This window comes from Geotrypetes seraphini, chromosome 15 (assembly GCF_902459505.1).
Source record: "Geotrypetes seraphini chromosome 15, aGeoSer1.1, whole genome shotgun sequence".
NCBI lineage: Eukaryota > Metazoa > Chordata > Amphibia > Gymnophiona > Dermophiidae > Geotrypetes > Geotrypetes seraphini.
Window position 1 is genome coordinate 56699538 of NC_047098.1, and position 18703 is coordinate 56718240.

The 18703-nt window shown below is 41.6% G+C and overlaps 1 protein-coding gene across 7 annotated transcripts in view; it reads left to right on the plus strand.

Moving 5' to 3' along the window:
- The window catches only part of GTF2IRD1 (GTF2I repeat domain containing 1), a 224296-nt gene that overhangs the window by 171560 nt on the left and 34033 nt on the right, over positions 1-18703 (plus strand). For all 7 annotated transcript variants that reach the window (XM_033922239.1, XM_033922236.1, XM_033922237.1 and 4 more), the window contains one exon: positions 6288-6316. In XM_033922239.1, the coding sequence (XP_033778130.1) occupies positions 6288-6316 (29 nt within the window). The remainder of the gene's footprint in view (positions 1-6287; positions 6317-18703) is intronic.

The following is an 18703-nucleotide window of genomic DNA, read 5'->3' on the forward strand; positions in this document are numbered from 1 at the left end:
ATTTCTCCGGACATGTCCTCCTTTTGAGAACATGTCCGGGGGTCCGTGCGGCTTTTCAAAACCCAGCACTTTGTCCAGGTTTTGAAAAGTTTCCAACAAATCGCAGTTGGACAGGGGGCGGGGGCAGGGCTAGGGCAAGATTGGGGATGGGACTGGGGCATAACGGGGCAGGGATGGGTGGAACTGGGCGGGTCTGGGGGCGAGTCTAGGAGGTCCGGATTTTCTGTTTGGAAAATCTGGTAACCCTACATTTACGCATCATATTCTTCCCATCTCCTTCTCCCCTCCCTCATATCCAGCAGCATGGCCAGGGTACTTGGAGCATAGGCATTCCTGCAAGTCCTAAAGTCTCCACTTCTTTGTCTACCCATGCTCTTATGCTGTAGTGCACAAGTATAGGACAGAGAGACCCCATGGACTGGGCAATACTGCACATGGTGCTTGCTTTTGGGGTCCATACTGCTATGCTTGCCAGTTGGTGACACACCATTTCTGCAGCATCCTCTGCCTCTACCTGTAACATCTGGGGGGGAGGGTGGTATTGCCCCACCCATATCCCTTTACTCCACCGACAGATTAGTTTGTTCTTAAAGAGGTCCATGCTGTTTCCCAGGCAAATTTAGCCCCGTACCAGAAGCAGGTGCAAAGCCTAGAGGCCCATTTGAAAATGAACAGTTCTCAAAGGAAAAGCACCCATGGACTTTCCATTTGAAAATCTGTACAGTGTCAAAATAAAGACACTGTACAGATAAAATTTAGTAATTATGCCAAGATATGTTGGATTGTTTGTTTAACAAACAATTTGTCTGAATGGTTTAATTCCAAATTTTATAATATGTTAAACGTGTTGATCCAAGTTTCCCAATGTATTTATTGAAGTATTTTGGTATCACTTCTCTTGATGTGATTTGATGGAATGGTTATATTGTTATATAATAATATTTGTATTATTTTTCTTGGATTTCCATATTCTGTATCCCATTTGGGTTAAATCTGAAAATAGTGATGGTAATTAAAAGGAGAAAATCTGTACAATGTCCATAAGTGTAAAATAGATTTTGCAACTTGACCAATAAGGTCCCCTAAAGATTTTTTGGCCCGATTCTATAAAATGTACCTAAAAGGTTGGCACCGAATAGTGTGGCACTAAGCGCAATTCTTTAAAAGTTGGGTGGAATTTATAGAATCCTGATTGGGCGTCGCTAGGCCTCCTAATTTTAGGCGCACCCTATTTATGCCAGGGGTTTCTTCACCTAAATACCTGCACCTAAGGCGCCTAACAGTGCCTAATTCACAAAGAGGCACCTAACTTGAAAACACGCCCACGATCTGCCACCTAACCACACCCACTTTGAGGTAGGTGCTTTGGACTAGGTGCCTACTTTTTATAGAATTGTGGTTTTCAAGGTAGGGCGCCTAACTTTCAATTAAGTCTAATTAAAGCCAATTGTGAGGTTTTAAGTGCTGAGTATTTGTGGCAATTACACCTATTAATGCTGGGTTGTACAAAGTATCATCACACAAAATAAATTCAAATATCACTTGTTCACAATTCTTTTCTTAGAACTCCGCTCAGAGACATGAAGGCTGATTACTCCGCCTCACCACCCAATCATTGCAGTGTTCAAAAATTGAATTGACTCTGAAGATATAAACTTTCAATAAATTAAGTGCTAGCCGAAAAAGCTATGCTAACACTATCATTGCTTCAATAATTTTAAGATCTTTTAAGAAATAACTTAGCTTTGAAAATAGTGACTGGTTCCGACGTGCCGCGTTTCGTTGCTGCGTCAGGGAACCACCTAGCTGTTTTGTCGGTTCCCTGACGCAGCAACGAAACGTGGCACGTCGGAACCAGTCACTATTTTCAAAGCTAAGTTATTTCTTAAAAGATCTTAAAATTATTGAAGCAATGATAGTGTTAGCATAGCTTTTTCAGCTAGCATTTAATTTATTGAAAGTTTATATCTTCAGAGTCAATTCAATTTTTGAACACTGCAATGATTGGGTGGTGAGGCGGAGTAATCAGCCTTCATGTCTCTGAGCGGAGTTCTAAGAAAAGAATTGTGAACAAGTGATATTTGAATTTATTTTGTGTGATGATGCTGTAGTGACTTTTTCAGGTCTTATTGACATCTCTTTAGTCACTCTACCTATATCTACGGTGCATTTGAGTTATTTACCCATGACACATTTTTTTGACTGGGTTGTACTAAGCAGCATAAGAGCATTTTACCATGGGCTGGCAAGGTAAATCGATGCTCAGATCGTCGGAGCATTTACTTTGCTGGCCCCTGGTAAAATGCTCTTACGCTGCTTAGTAAAAGAAGTCCTAAGTTAGGTGCCTACATTGGCTAGGTACAGTGGCATTGTAAGGGAGGGTGCAGTCCATTCTGGATGCTGTCTTAGGGGGTGAAGAACTTTTGTGCACGACAGAAGAGCGGGACTTTGGTGTGACTGCATATGATGGTCTTAAGGTGGCTAAACAGGTTGAAAAGGGGGTGGCGAAAACTAGAAGGATGCTAGGAGAGGTATGGCCAGTATAAGACTTTGGTGAGACCTCATTTAGAATACTGTGTACAATTCTGGAGGCCACACCTTCAAAAAGATATAAAAAGAATGGAGTCAGTCCAGAAGAAGGCTACTAAGATGGTATGTGGTCTTCATCATAAGTATAGGGGCAGACTTAAAGATCTCAATATGTATACTTTAGAGGAAAGGCGGGAGAGGGGAGATATGATAGAGAAGTTTAAATACCTAGGTGGCATAAAGGTGCATGAGTCGAGTCTCTTTCAATTGAAAGGAAGCTCTGGAATGGATGAAGTTAAGAGGTGATAGGCTCCGGAGTAATCTAAGGAAATACTTTTTTACAGAAAGGGTGGTAGATGAATGGAACAGTCTCCCAGAAGAGGTGGTGGAGACAGAGACTGTGTCTATATTCAAGAAGGTGTGGGATAGGCACGTGGGATGTCTTAGAGAGAGGAAGAGATAATGGTTACTGCAGATGGGTAGACTGGATGGGCCATTTGGCCTTTATCTTCCATCATGTTGCTATGTTTTTATATGAATACCAAGTCCAGGGAAGTAAAATGTTATTCACAGCAATGCTAATAATCAACATAAATTAATAAATTGCAGTGATTGTAAATTCAAATTCTTAATAAATATGTTGAAAAGTGCTCACACCCGCAACCTGGAGATCGTTATGCTGGTGGCAACTGTGGGTGTGAATTTAAAAGCTGGACAATATGCTCTGTTGTCTCGATGAAATTACTCTAATCTCAGCTGACCGCCTGGTTTCACACAGATAAGTTTGAGTTTTTGAGTTATTGATTGATTGATTGATTTTAAATCTTTATTCATTTTCAAACTTACAATAAGTGTGTCAACATGTTAAAACAGATTTATTGATTTATTTTGCAGCATTATCACTAATTGCACCATGGCAGTCGGGACAATAATGTGACTATGATGGTCCCAGTGGCAACTATGGTATAGTTTTCACTATTCACCAGGTTGCGGGTCTGAGCACTTTCCAACATATTTATTAAGAACTTGAATTTACAATTTATTAATTTATGTTGGCTATGTTTTTATTCCAATCAACTCAAAAAGACTAAATGGTTATCTATTAATTAAATAAAAATATCAAAAACCATAGACTGAAGTCAAAAAGAACTGCAGAGAATTTTTAACCTTTTAACTTAATTGTTATTTAGACAAACAGGAACAAGCCTCAGACTATGGGGTAAATTTTCCCATTCTGGGATTTCTTACAAGAGAAAGAAGACTTCTTTTCTCTTACTCCTAATTACATCCTTGCCTTGACCCTCCCCTCCCTACCAATACTAAAAATAATGCTAATTATTTACTAAATTGATATTTATTTCTTAAGTTAATACCTAATCTTAAATTAATGCCTAATCTTAATTCATTTAGAAAAATCCTCTTTAATTCATTACTCTAAAATTCTCTTTAATTCATTACTCTTTCATGGTAAGGGATTTTCTCAGTAGAAAACTACAATTCATTTCACTCAAAACCGGCAGACAGCTATACTATCAAGTTTCAAGTTTTATTAAAATTTTGATGTATCGCAATATTATTAATTCAAAGCGATTTACAATTTAAAACAGGATCTTAATTGTTAACTAAAACCAACACAAACGGACCTGACATACCAATACATAAGGGAAGTAGGGAGAACTACAATAAGTATAGTAAAGGATACATACAAGGAAAATACAAACAGAGGGTAAGAAACTTTAAAAGTATTGATAAAAGTATAATAGAAAGTTAAGAACTTTTTTTTTTTTTTAATTCAGTTTCTCAGAGCCTAAGACAGAGGCCTAAGAGTTTAAGCAACAAATGGGATCAATAGAGATTCCAGTAATTAGGTCTCAAAAGCATCCTTGTACAGCCAGCATTTTAGCAATCCTTTAAATTTACTTAGTGATTTTTCTTCCTTAATAAATGATGGTAAGGAATTCCATATTCTGGGTGCTGTAACTGCAAAAATCGTATTTTGTCTTGTATTTATTATACTAAGTGATGGAATTACTAGAAGGTTTTTGTCCTCTGATCTCAAACTTCTAGTAGGAATATATGGATAATGTACCTTTCTAAAAATGATGGAGCTTTGGTTGTTAATATATTGAATGTTAATATTGCTATTTTGTAGGAAATTCTGTGAACAATTGGAAGCCAATGAGCTTCTTTAAGAAGAGGCGTCACATGATCAAATTTTTTCCTATTCGATATAATCTTAATTGAAGTGTTTTGAATTAGTTGTAGTTGTAGTCGACGTATTTCTTTAAGAGCTATTCCTTTATAAAGTGAGTTGCAATAGTCTGACTTCGAAATGATCAGCGAATGTACAAATATATTAAGTGATGATGTCCAAAAAGGGGGCGATTGATCTAATCATTAGTAACCTCTGAAAACAACCTTTTACTATTGCATTAATTTGATTATGATATGTCAATTTTTGATCCAGAATAACCCCTAGAACTCTAATCGTAGTGACTTCCTGCAATTGGATATTATTTATGCTTATTGAAGTGGTGAGTTTCAGTCCTTCTTTCCAAGGGAAGTGTATTATTTTTGTTTTATCTGTATTCAATACTAGTTAGCTTGGCTGTATACCAAGGGTTTTTTTGTTTTTTAATCGAGATTAACTTTGTTGTAGTAGGAGCTAATTTATTTAACAAATCTGTACGGAGCTTATCCCACTTGGATAATTGGTCTTCAAGTGACAGATTGTTAAATTCGTTAATGTTCAACTTGATAGTTGAAGCGACTGACGAAATATCTAGATTAGCTTGGGTGAGCCTGAGACTAATTTTTGTGATTGAAAAAATTTTATTGTTATTAGTTTATGATCTGACCAAGGTACAGAGTGGATATTTGATACAGTTTTTATAACCATAAAGTTCTATGACATCACAATGCAAGTATTAAGAGCCTTAGCCAATAGGGAGAGGAGGCGATAGTGGATGTTGCAAATGGGCAGACTGGATAGGCCATTTGGCCTTTATCTGTCATCATGTTTCTGTTTCTGTGTCTTGGTGGGAGCGCCGGCACCAGTTGTCCTCTCCGCCCCTCCTCCCCCACATACTTTTCTTCCCTTCCCCATACCTCTTTAACGTTCCCGACATGAGCAGCAGCCCTAACCTGCTGCTCGCACCAGCATTGGCTCTTCTTACGTCACTTCCTGGATCCATGCCTAGGAAGTGATGTCAGAGGAAGAGGTGACACTAGCGTGAGCAGAAGGTTGGTGTTGCTGCTCGCGTTGGGAACATTAAAGAGGTACAGGGGAAGGGGTGCGGAAGGAGCGGATGGGGGGCAGAGAAGAGGGTGGGTGAGGGAAGCAACAGCCCAGGGTGCCTCTCACGCCAATGGCTAGGTATGCCCATGTAGTCGCCTAACTTTAGGTGGAATATATACTGTAGAATTTGCCAGTTATGTTTTATAGACAAGTACGAAGGTCAATGAAGTGGTATTTTTTATTACTATTAAACTATTATGTGTTCACTGTCTTTTTATTTTTTCAAAAACCTTTATTAGATAATAAAGGCAAAACAATAAACCATGCTATCAGAATTCAGATACAAAATGCAGAGTATTCATGAAGCAGTGAATCACAAAATAGGCCTTTCTGATTGATGAGATTGCTTCTTTCCGCCTTGTAAAATGAGAAAAATCACCCAAGAAATAAAGCGATTGACTATAATGATGCACTTTCTCTCTCTCGCACTGTTTTCAATACATTTATGTTATTCTTTCAGGCCTTTCCAAGGACTTATTCCCAAGCCAGGTAAGAGACTATCGGGGTCTTTTTAGAAGCATCTCCATATGTAAATAGCAGCATGCACTGTGTAGATTGTATACACAGGTAAATGAGAATTTTACACAGAGATTTTAAGGGGAAGTAGTGGGAATACCTAGGGTGGGATAAAAATCTACATGTGCATTCTCCACTCTACAAAAGGAATCCATGTATATGGAAAAACAGTTTTACACCAGCTCAAGGGCATTCACGTATTTTCCCAAAACGTATGTGTTTCAGCAAGGGCTTTACACAAGGAACTGAGGGAGCAATTCTCCTTAATCCCCAAAATGAAGATAAATGTATACTTTTATAAAATGGGGCAGTTACATGTGGAAGTTGCAGGTGCTTTATATTTCCTGATTGCACCTATAATATGATCTTTATCATATCCATGGTATAATGTTCTGTTATTTTCTCTGTTATGACTTAAAATTTCAATAAAAAGTTTAAAACTATAAAAAAAAAAAATCTCAAAATCACCGCTTCCAAAGAGAAGTGGAAGTTGCTAGATTCATGCTTCTCATTTTTTCCATGTGTATATTTATAAAATGGCTTCTTCCGCTGTGCGTGCCTGCAAATGCATACGTACTCCTACATGTCCTATAGATCAGTGTTCCCAACCCTGTCCTGGAGGACCACCAGGCCAGTCGGGTTATCAGGATAGCCCTAATGAATCTGCATGAGAGAGATCTGCATATAATGGAGGTGCCAGGCATGCAAATCTGCTCCATGCATATTCATTAGGGCTATCCTGAAAACCCGACTGACCTGGTGGTCCTCCAGGACAAGGTTGGGAACCACTGCTATAGATAGTTTACAAAAAAGTTCTATGTTCGGCAGAGCCTTTTGTGAAATACTGCCATTAATGTTACATGTCCTGATCTGGAAGGGATGTCTGAATTCTGCTTTCAACATGCTGTGTAAAATGGGCCTTTACATGTGTTTTCCAAAGCAATCTAATGCGACTGAGAAACCCCTAAACTTCGGAGATGCTTCATATTACCTATTGTAATATTTGTCCAAGTAGCATCAAACCATAGGGCCAGCTTTAGGACACAAAATGAAAGAAAACCATTGATAAATGTGGCTGTGGATCTGCCATGTGCTAGAGGAGAGTGTAGCACAGTGGTTAAAGCAACAGCCTCAGCACCCTGAGGTTGTGGGTTCAAACGCTGTTCCTTGTGACCCTGGGCAAGTCACTTAATCCCCCCATTGCCCAGGTATATTAGATAAATTCATGTAAACTGTTCTGAGCTCCCCTGAGAGAATGGTATAGAAAATTGAATTAAATAAATAAATAAATATTAGATTTCAAATGGCAGAGGTCCAAGAGTAAGAAAAAGCTGAGCTCCTAAATACTGTATATACTCCTAAATTAGGCTCATAAATTTATGCCTTATTTTCAGCCAAAGATAGGAGCATAATTTTTCAACTGAAAATTTATCTTAATTTAGGAGCTTAACAAAGATGCTTATAAATCTAAGCCTCCCATTCACTTGCCTAGATCTATGAGCCTAATTTATAAGTCTAGTACTAAAAAATCAATGCTAAGCTTCTAACATCTTTTCTCCTGCCCTCAGTGGCGTAGTGAGGGTAAGAGGTGCCCCTCCCCTGTCCTCATCTCCACCCCATCTGCTCCTTCCCACATCCCTTCCCCCATACCTCTATAACTTTCCCAGAGCAAGTAGCATCACAAACTTGCTGCTCACATCACCTCTCTCTCTGATGTCACTTCCTAGGCATGGGACCCGGAAGTGATATCAGAGGGAGAGGTGATGCACAAAAAGCTAGAAGGGAAGGTGCGCTCAGCGTGGGGGCGCAGTGGGAAGGAGCAGGGGGCGGAGAGGAAGATGGGTATTGAGACCTCTGAGACCTGTATTCTAAGGGTTTTAAGGTAGAGAATGACACGGGGACAAATATTTCCTGCCTCTTGGGAACCCATTTTTCCATCCCATCCCGGTGAGTTCTTTTCCTGTCCCTGCCCCATTCCTGCAAGCTCCGTCCTCATCTGCACAAGCCTCAAACACTTTAAAATCATAAGTGTTCGAGGCTTGTGCGGTTAAAGCCAGAGATGAAGGAATGGGACAGGGAGAGCGACAAAACTCACAGGGATGGGACGGAGAAATTGAGTTCCTGCGGGGACGGAGATAAATTTGTCCCCGTGTCATTCTCTAGTTTAAACCAACAATAACTAGGTTGATATATCAGTATTCTAAGAGCCTTAATCGAAATACCTCAGCCCCACCACTCCACCGCAATAATAATTTCTAAAGCGGGAGATTTACGTGGTGCTTCATCATTGGTAAATCGTCTCAAATCGCCGTGATTGTATTCATTTAAATATTTTTTATTTTTTGATTTAATTTAATTTTTTATTTTGATTTTTTACTTATCAATAAATAGAAAGTTATAAAAAGTGTATAAGATTGTATACTTAACATCTACACACAGCTAAACCTGGGAGTCCGACCCGACATGTTTCGCACTACATGTGCTGTCTCAAGGGTCTCCCGAGGTCGCCGCAGTCATCCGACTCGCAAGTATGAAGTCTTCACAGACTTCACAGACTTCATACTTGCGAGTCGGATGACTGCGGCGACCTCGGGAGACCCTTGAGACAGCACATGTAGTGCGAAACATGTCGGGTCGGACTCCCAGGTTTAGCTGTGTGTAGATGTTAAGTATACAATCTTATACACTTTTTATAACTTTCTATTTATTGATAAGTAAAAAATCAAAATAAAAAATTAAATTAAATCAAAAAATAAAAAATATTTAAATGAATACAATCACGGCGATTTGAGACGATTTACCAATGATGAAGCACCACGTAAATCTCCCGCTTTAGAAATTCTCTAGTTTAAGGCACATTCATTTGCATACCTTCTTCCAAGACGCCACATGCAAATTTTCAAAATGGGTTTATGAAGTCTTTAATCAGTAACCTCAGCTGTGACGTGCTCTTGTCCAAGATACACTTGGTCCCAAATAATGGGAAATTTGTCTGTTAAGGTTACAGTTCCTACTTGTGCTGTTAAAAGCATTTTATTTATAAATAGGTCCCCACAGCACAAGATGGGATCTGTCATAAGTACTGCACACGGATGTGGTAGTTCAGTTTAATAGAGAAAAGGCACCACAACCTGTTTTTAAAAACTCCCTATTCTTGTGGTGATGGGGAGGAGGGGATAACTTGCAAAGAGAGGGAAGATATCCCATGCAGGGAAATCATCTGTTTTCCTTTTTAATTTTAGCCCACACTCAATATTCTGAAGAGATGACTTGTGGATAGATGTAATGAGATCCATTACTCAGCCATACAGTGAGCATATCATTTGAAATGTCTTTAGACATTTTCAGATATATGTATAGTCAACAAATTGCTGAGTTGGAGTTCTTTCAGTGTTATCAGGCAAGAACACAGCAGGTTCTGATGGCTTTTATCAGTGACCTGCTACAAAGGAGATCGATAACAAAAAAACATTCCTAACATCTGGTGCTATTTGAAGCTGATGCCTCCACTTCCAGATTCCCCGGATTGATCTTAGGGGAGCCAAAAAGCTTTTTCCTATGCTCTCGACAGCTTTAGAGTACTTTTTGCTTAATTTTCTGACAAACAGAGAGCAATTCTGTAAAGGGGCACTTAGACATGGGCTCCATGATGTAGTGTGAGGGGCATGTGTTTTTATAATGCATGTGGGCTCCCAGATTCCATTAGAGCAGTGTGTCACAAACTTTATAAGCTGCTGGCACACTAATCTCGGAGCTGCGGCTGGAGGGCACCTGGAAATGCACAGACATCAATGTGTGATGTGTGACATGACAACGACATTCGAGCATGTGTGGATGTCCTCCAGCCGCGGCCCTGAGTCTCTTATTACCGCTGGTGGGGAGTGCTGCAGAAGGAGAGGTGAGGAGAAGGAACAGAGGTGCTGGGATGGAGGAGAAGTGACTGACTGCAGGACATGCCTCTCACCGCAAGAAACACGTCCTGTAAGCAATCAGCGGGCAGCGGCGGCACCTCTCCCCTTCACTGGAATCCTCCAGGGCACACAGCTACAATACACTGCATTAAAGAATACTAGTGTAAATGCACATTAGTGCAGCTAAATGAAGGTGCATTCACTCACACCAGGTCTATGGCAGGCATAAATATACATGCTTAGGTGCAGCAAAGAATGCATGCAGCTTAGAATATTCTATAAGATGTATGTACAAGTAGAAGAAATGCCTATATCCTTCTTAAGCTCTACCCACATGTGTCCCCCTTAGAGTTACGTGCATCCACATAGAATAGTGCTTAGGGCACTCACATGTATAAGTGGCACTTTTTCCTGCATTTATGCGTTCAAGGTTTGCAGTTATAGAATTGCCATTTTAGGAGGTTGTTCTATAACTGGGAGCCAAACTTAAGTGCCTAGATGTAGTGTGTTAAGTGTTAATTGTATAACTACATCTAGACACCAAGATTCTGTTCTAGAATACTAGCTTAAATCGGTATTTATACGCTTACAGTTCGGCACACCCACTTACGCGGCAGCTAGAAAAGCAAATAGAATTTTAGGATTTATCAGGAAAGGAATGGAAAACAAAGATGAAAATGTTATAATGCCCTTGTGTCGCTGTATGGTACGGCCGCAACTTGAATACTGTGTGCGACGGCCAAAAAAGCAAACAGGATGCTAGGAATTATTAAAAAAAGGGATGGTTAACAAGACTAAGAATGTTATAATGTGCCTGTATCACTCCAAGGTGCAACCTCATTGGGAGTATTGCATTCAGTTCTGGTCTCCTTATCTCCAGAAAGATATAGTGGTGCTAGAAAAGGTTCAAAGAGTGACCAAGATGGTAATGGGGATGGAATTTCTCTCATATGAGGAAAGACTAAGAGGTTAGGGCTCTTCAGCTTGGAAAAGAGATGGCTGAGGGGAGATAGGATTGAAGTCTACAAAATCCTGAGTGGAATAGAACGGGTCCAAGTGGATCGATTTTTCACTCTGTCAAAAATGACAAAGACTAGGGGACACTCGATGAAGTTACAGGAAAATACTTTTAAAACCAATAGGAGGAAAAAAATTTTCACTTAGAGGATAATTAAGCTCTGAAACGTGTTGCCAGAGGATGTGGTAAGAGCGGATAGCGGAGCTGGTTTTAAGAAAGGCTTGGACATGCTCCTGGAGGAAAAGTCCATAGTCTGTTATTGAGAAAGACATGGGTGAAGTCACTGCTTGCACCTGTAATGGTAGCATGGAATATTGCTACTCCTTAGGTTTTGGCCAGGTACTAGTGACCTGGATTGGCCACCGTGAGAACGGGCTACTGGGCTTGATGGACCATTGGTCTGACCCAGTAAGGCTATTCTTACCTTGAACAAAAAAGTAAACCCTGGTAAATGCCCAGTTGTGGTTGAACAGTTAATATAGCTGATTTTAAGAAAGGTTTGGACAATTTCCTGGAGTAAAAGTCCATAGTTTGTTTTTAGAAACATAGAAACATAGAAATAGACGGCAGATAAGGGCCACGGCCCATCCAGTCTGCCCACCCTAGTTACCCTCCCCTACCTTTACCCTGTGAATAGATCCCACGTGTCGATCCCATTTGGCCTTAAAATCAGGCATGCTGCTGGCCTCAATCACCTAAAGTGGAAGACTATTCCAGCGATCAACCACCCTTTCAGTGAAAAAGAATTTCCTGGTGTCGCCGCGCAGTTTCCCGCCCCTGATTTTTCACGGATGCCCTCTTGTTGCCGTGGGACCCTTGAAAAAGAAGATATCTTCCTCCACTTCGATGCGGCCCGTGAGATACTTGAACGTCTCAATCATGTCTCCCCTCTCTCTGCGCTCCTCGAGCGAGTATAGCTGTAGTTTATCTAGCCGTTCTTCGTACGGGAGATCCTTGAGTCCCGAGACCATACTGGTAGCCATTCTCTGGACCGACTCCAGTCTCAGTACATCCTTGCGATAATGCAGCCTCCAGAATTGCACACAGTATTCCAGGTGGGGCCTCACCATGGATCTATACAATGGCATAATGACTTCAGGCTTACGGCTGACGAAACCCCTGCGTATACAGCCTATGATTTGTCTTGCCTTGGATGAAGCTTGCTCCACTTGATTGGCAACCTTCATGTCCTCACTGACGATCACCCCTAAGTCTCGTTCTGCTACCGTTCTTGTTAGGATCTCGCCATTAAGGGTATAAGTCTTGTATGGATTTTGGCTGCCCAGGTGCATAACTTTGCATGTTTTGGCATTGAAGCTGAGTTGCCAGGTCCTAGACCAGCGCTCCAGTAGAAGTAGGTCGTGCATCATGTTGTCGGGCATTGAATTTTTGTCCGTTGTGCTTTTGCCCACTACATTGCTTAGTTTGGCGTCATCGGCGAATAATGTTATTTACCTCGGAGCCCTTCTGTCAAATCTCTTATAAAGATGTTGAATAGGATCGGGCCCAAGACCGAGCCCTGGGGCACTCCACTGATCACCTCCGTCATTTCGGAGGGGGTGCCGTTCACCACTACCCTTTGAAGCCTACCTCCAAGCCAGTTCCCCACCCATTTCGTCAATGTGTCACCCAATCCTATAGAACTCATCTTGCTCAGCAACCTGTGGTGTGGTACGCTATCGAATGCTTTGCTAAAGTCCAGGTATACGATGTCCAGGGACTCCCCAACATCCAGCTTCCCCGTCACCCAGTCAAAGAAGCTGATCAGGTTGGATTGGCAGGATCTCCCCTTAGTAAATCCATGTTGACGGGGATCCCGTAGATTCTCCTCATTCAGGATCGTATCCAATTGGCGTTTGATTAGAGTTTCCAATAGTTTGCTCACTATTGATGTGAGACTCACTGGTCTGTAATTTGCTGCCTCCATCTTTGAGCCTTTCTGCTACTGGACCTGGAGGGAGGGAGAAGAAGAGATGCTGCTGGGAGGGGAGGAGGGAAAGGAAAGGGAAGAGAGTTACTGCTGGACAGGGGGAGAAGGGAAGGGAGAAGAAAAAAGGAAGGAAACAGCTTGCAGGGAGATTAGAGGAGGGGAAGGGGAGAGACAGGAATGAGATGGGAAGGGGGGTCAGCAGAGAAATTGAGAGGGACAAAGATGCTAGATCTGGTATAGGAGAGATAAAAATGAAGAGAGCAGTGAAGCTGGAGTGAATCGTGTAGAAAGGAGAGAGGGGCATAGGCTGGATGGAAAGGGGAGAGGGGCATAGAAAGAAGACAAATACCATATGGAAGGGGGAGAGGTCAGACAGTAGATGGAAGGGGCAGATGCTGGATTGAAGAGACAGAGAGGGCAGACGCTGGAAGGAAGAGAGTGAAAAGAAGATGAAAGCAGAAACCAGAGACAACAAAAGGTAGAAACAAATAATTTTATTTCTATTTTGTGATTAGAATATTTCAGATTTGAAATATATATCCTGCTAGAGCTGGTGTTAGACATAACTGGGGACTGCAAAGGCCAGGCAGTGGCTTAGGGCTCTCTCTGACCAGTGGGGCAGTTGCCCTAGTTGCACTCCCCTAACCCTATTCCTGCTATGTGTGACTGCGGTATTCTGTTAGCATGATATTTCTGTGTAGCATTCTGTAATAATTTGGCTTGTTCAGTTTTCTTGATAGTAGAGGGGATATATGTGAAGGGGAGGGGAGACAGGGGTTTTGTTGATCCTTGCTCTGTATTATTTGTATTTATAAAATGACAATTGTACAGAATATTGTTTCTTTTTATACTTTAATAAAATACATTCAGTATAAAATCATAACTGAGGCTTGTGCAGATGGGATCAGATGGTTTGCGAGGACCGAGCTCGCGGAGACGGGTCGGAAACTGGGTTTTTAAATTTCAGTCCTAGTAGTTTGCCGGTCCACAAAATAATTTTTTTTTTCTCGCCGGTCCATAGGTGTAAAAAGGTTGAAGAACACTGGTCTAGACTGAACCAGGAACCAGTGAAGGTGGTAGAAAAGTGGCATTACAAGGAACAATCATGCTGTTTAGTTTTACAGAAGAAGCGAATCTAAATACTTGTATTCTAGACATTTACACACGTAATATATGTGAAGCATTGTAACAGGAATCCATCTCTCTTAAAAGAAGTAAACTGATTGCCATGCAAATTTCAAATGCAATTTAAGTTGTTAGTTTTGACCATAGTCTCTTATTCTGGACAGCCATAATATCTGGCAAGTCTACGTATTCCATATTGTCCTTCACACTCATCAAGAGCTCAAATCAAAACCACTTAGTCATTCCTTCATTATCTAGAGGGAAACTAGATTCCACCTGTGAGTTGGCATTTTCTGTATTGCTTCAGCTCTGTAGAATTCTCTTCCAGCTGATCTTCATCTAGAAACAAACCTACTAAAATTTAGGAAGTTGAACATTAGCTTTTTAGACCTATAGGCTGATGAATGTTACCACCCATATTCCTCACATTTTGGAAAATATTTTCCTTTTTCTCAGTTTGTGTACCCCTGGTCCTGGTGGGGAGAGCATGGGAAATGAGAGTGCTGCCAAATGGAATTAAGTTACCCCAAAAAATAGTTACACTGTAGACAGGGATACTTAAACCTGTCCTAGGGGTCCACAGACCACTCAGGTTTTTCAGGATATCCCTAATGAATATTCATGACAGAGATTTGCATATAATGGATGTGATAAGCATGCAAATCTCTGTCATGCATATTCATTAAGGATATTCTGAATATCCATTTGACCTGTAGGTCCTTTTAAATACCCAGTATAAGGAACACTTCTACAACAGGACATCTACTGTAGAAGTAGGCACCTACATTCAAGGGAAAAAACTAGGACACCCCATGAAATATTCAGTTCTTTCTTAAGAAATGTTTACATATTGATGTCAAATCTTTTATTTATCTCTGGAAAAGAAAGTGATGTAATTGCAGGTAAACAACAAAATCTTTCTTTGATTCACTCATGAAACAAAAGATATGTGAATATTTTTAAGAAAGAACTCAATATTTCATGGGGTGTCCTAATTTTTTCATATGACTGTACTTTCCTTTATAAAAATACAGGTATATCCAGGTATTAGTTGCTAGCAATTATGCTACCTATAGAGTTGATATAAGTATGTGTGCCTAAGTGTGGCAGGTATTCACATAACCTACAGTATTCTGTAAGTTATATGCATATTGGGAGCTCTGACAATAGATATAATGTCCCCCCTTTCCTTTCCTGGAACTACCTATACAATTGAGTGACATCCCAAATCGAGCTGGCCCTTGAAGGATAAGAACTTCGAACATATCCTGAAGATCACATGAAGTGTGGGTTTTATTTTCCAAAGATATTCTCATATTTTTTACCTACCAAACCCAAATTCAAAATGGAGCTTATATATAGGTGACCGTTCAACCACTGCTGCATCAAAGGAGGGAGAAGGATTCAAATTTTTTCCCTACTTTAAAACTCTTTATCATCTACACAGGGCTGGCCCAATCAATATGCATAACTAGACAGTTGCTTGGGCAGCAGCTTCGGGGGAGGCTGCTGAAGTTGAAATAAAAAAATAGATCCTGATAACCACACAAACTTAAACAGTCAATGCATGCCTTTAGCTGCAAGAAGTGAGGGCAATTTTCAAATATCACATTTTCCTGGGTAAATGACTTTTTGAAACTGTCCTCATTATTTGTACTATATATAGTCAACTATAAACCAAGATTTTGTGGTCAAAAAATGGCACAACAATGGAGATCTTTGTTTATATTAGAGTCCTATCTAACACCCCACCCCCACCTCGGTCTTACCCAACCTGGTGGATCCAGTGGAGTAGGGAGCTGGAGCAACCGATTCCACTCTCATTTCCCTGCGGTGACCTTCATGCCAGCTATACACAACTCACCCCCTCCGCTCCTGGTCTCCCCACAGGCCTACTTTATGTCCCTGGTGGTCCAGTGGTGAGCAGGGGCAGGAGTGATCCTTCTGTGCTCCTGCCCGTGCTGTCTCCATAGCAAAAAAATGGCTGCTGTGAGTTCCCATGGCAACCTCATGAGACTTGGCAATTTCGTGAAGGATCACTTCTGCCCTGGCTCACTACTGAACCACCAGGGATGTAAGGTAGGCATGAGAGGAGACCAGAAGGGGAGCAAGCTGTTTGCAGACTTGGCACAAATGTTACCACAGGGAAGGGAGGGAGGGATTGGTTGCTTCAGCTTTCTGCACCACTGAACCACCAGGAAAGTAAGAACTGGGACTGCAGTAAGACTTGGAGGGGCAGACAGGTTTATATTCGAGTTAACATTTCCCCCTCCCCCATTTTAGTGGAAAAAATGTTATCTCTGTTTATATTTGGATGGGTTTATAGTTGAGTATATACATACATATTAACACACAATTCAAAGTTTAATGTTTAAAAGCACCCACTTAACGCTTTATTGTTTGGGGGCCACAAGCTCCGCCCCAGACCCTGCCCAATCTCTGCCCCAGACCCCGCCCCCTTAATAGTACTAATTGTAATACCATTTTTTCCATTCATTTTTCATATATATACACAATATAATCTTATTAACAATACATAATGGTTAAACACAAAATTAAACTACACAAAGCATACTGTACATGTGCTTCTCAACATTCATTCCTACCAGAACAGAGATAACCCCTATGCAAAGACAGGACCACAAACTAAAAGTGCTAATATATATAAACGTAACCCTAAGATTCAAGACTCTGCATGCAGTACAACCCCGAGAGAAATAGAAACAAATGCATTTCTTTCTTAACAGTGCAAAATTTAGACAGCAGATGTAATTTCTCAAAACTGACACAATTCAATCACTAAATTGAAAATAAAATCATTTCCCCTACCTTTGTTGTCTGATGATTTTGTCTTTCAAACCCTCTTTCCCAGTCTCTGACTGCACTTCCTTGTGTCTGTGCTCTTAACTGTGTATCCAGGGCCACCTTATCCATTTGCTGGTTTTCTCTCCTTCACTTTCTGCCATACATCTTTAGCATTAACTTTTAACATACAACGTTCTTCCATTTTTCTGCTTTCTTCTCAAAATCTACTTTTCCATGCCTTCCCTTCCCATCTATCCATGTGTACCATCTCCTCCCTCTTTCTTCTCCCCTCCTCCCATCTATTCATAAGAAGAATTTTTTCTTATCTCTTCCCTTCCGCACCCATTGCTGTGCACCACCTCCTCCCTCTTTCTCCCCTTTCACCTCCATCCTTCTCCCATGGTCAGACATCTCTATCTTCCCCCTTCCCCCTCATATAGTCTGGCATCTTTCTCCTCTCTTTCCCAAAGCCTGGAATCTCTCTCCTCTTCCATGGTCTGGCATCTCTCTCTCCTTCCCTCCCTCTTCCCGAGGTCTAACATCTCTGTCTTCCCCCTTCCCCCCTCATATAGTCTGGCATCTTTCTTTTCTCCTTCCTATAGCCTGGAATATCTATTGTATCCCATGGTCTGGCATCTCTCTCTCCTTCCCTCCCTCTTCCTGAGGTCTAACATCTCTCTCCTCTCCTTTCTGCCATCTGGCATCTCTCTCTCCCCTCCTTCCCTTCCATTCTGTGGTCTGGCATCTCTCTATCTCCTTCCCATTCCATTGGTCTGACATCTCTCCCTCCTTTGGGTCATCTCTCCTCCCTCCCAGTATAACATTTCTCCCTTCCTCCTCTCTACCACTATCATGTCAAACAATTCTTCCTTTCTCTATATACATCATCTCTCTTTCCCTCTTACGCCACACACCTATGTCCAACAATTCTCCGTTCCTTTTCCCTTCCCCACCGGCAGAATTTCTTTCTCTCCCTTCCCTCTACTCCACCTATGCAGCATCTCTCTTTTCCTCCTTTCCTAACCCCTTCCCCCCGAAGGTGCATTTGTCTTTCCCAACCCTCTCCCAGTATGTGCCATATCTGTCTTCCCTACCCCCTGAGCATCTGTCTTCCCTGCCTTCCCAACTCCCTACCCCCTGCACCCAGCTTCTCCCTGCCAGGCTCTGCACCCAGCCCCCTTCCCTCCCCCCTGTCAGGCACTACACTGCACTGAATCCAGCACCCCTCCCTACCCTGTCCTCCTTCACTACTACACTTCCCCCTCCGTATTCATGGGAGTTAAGGGCAGAGCCAGCCCACGAATATTGAATATTTGCAAATAATTTTTGGGCCGGCTCTGACCCAGCCCCGCTTCCCTCCTGCCTTCCTCCCGGCATCCCAGACCTTACCTGGTGATCTAGCGGGCTTTCGGGGCAGGAGTGATCTTCCTACGCTCCTGCCCCGTGCAGATCACTCATAGCAAATGGCTGCTATGAGTTCCCATAGTCTCTCAAGACTATGACGGGAACTCCCTGCAGCCATTTGCTATGAGTGATCTGCATGGGTCAGGAGCGTAGGAAGATCGCTCCTG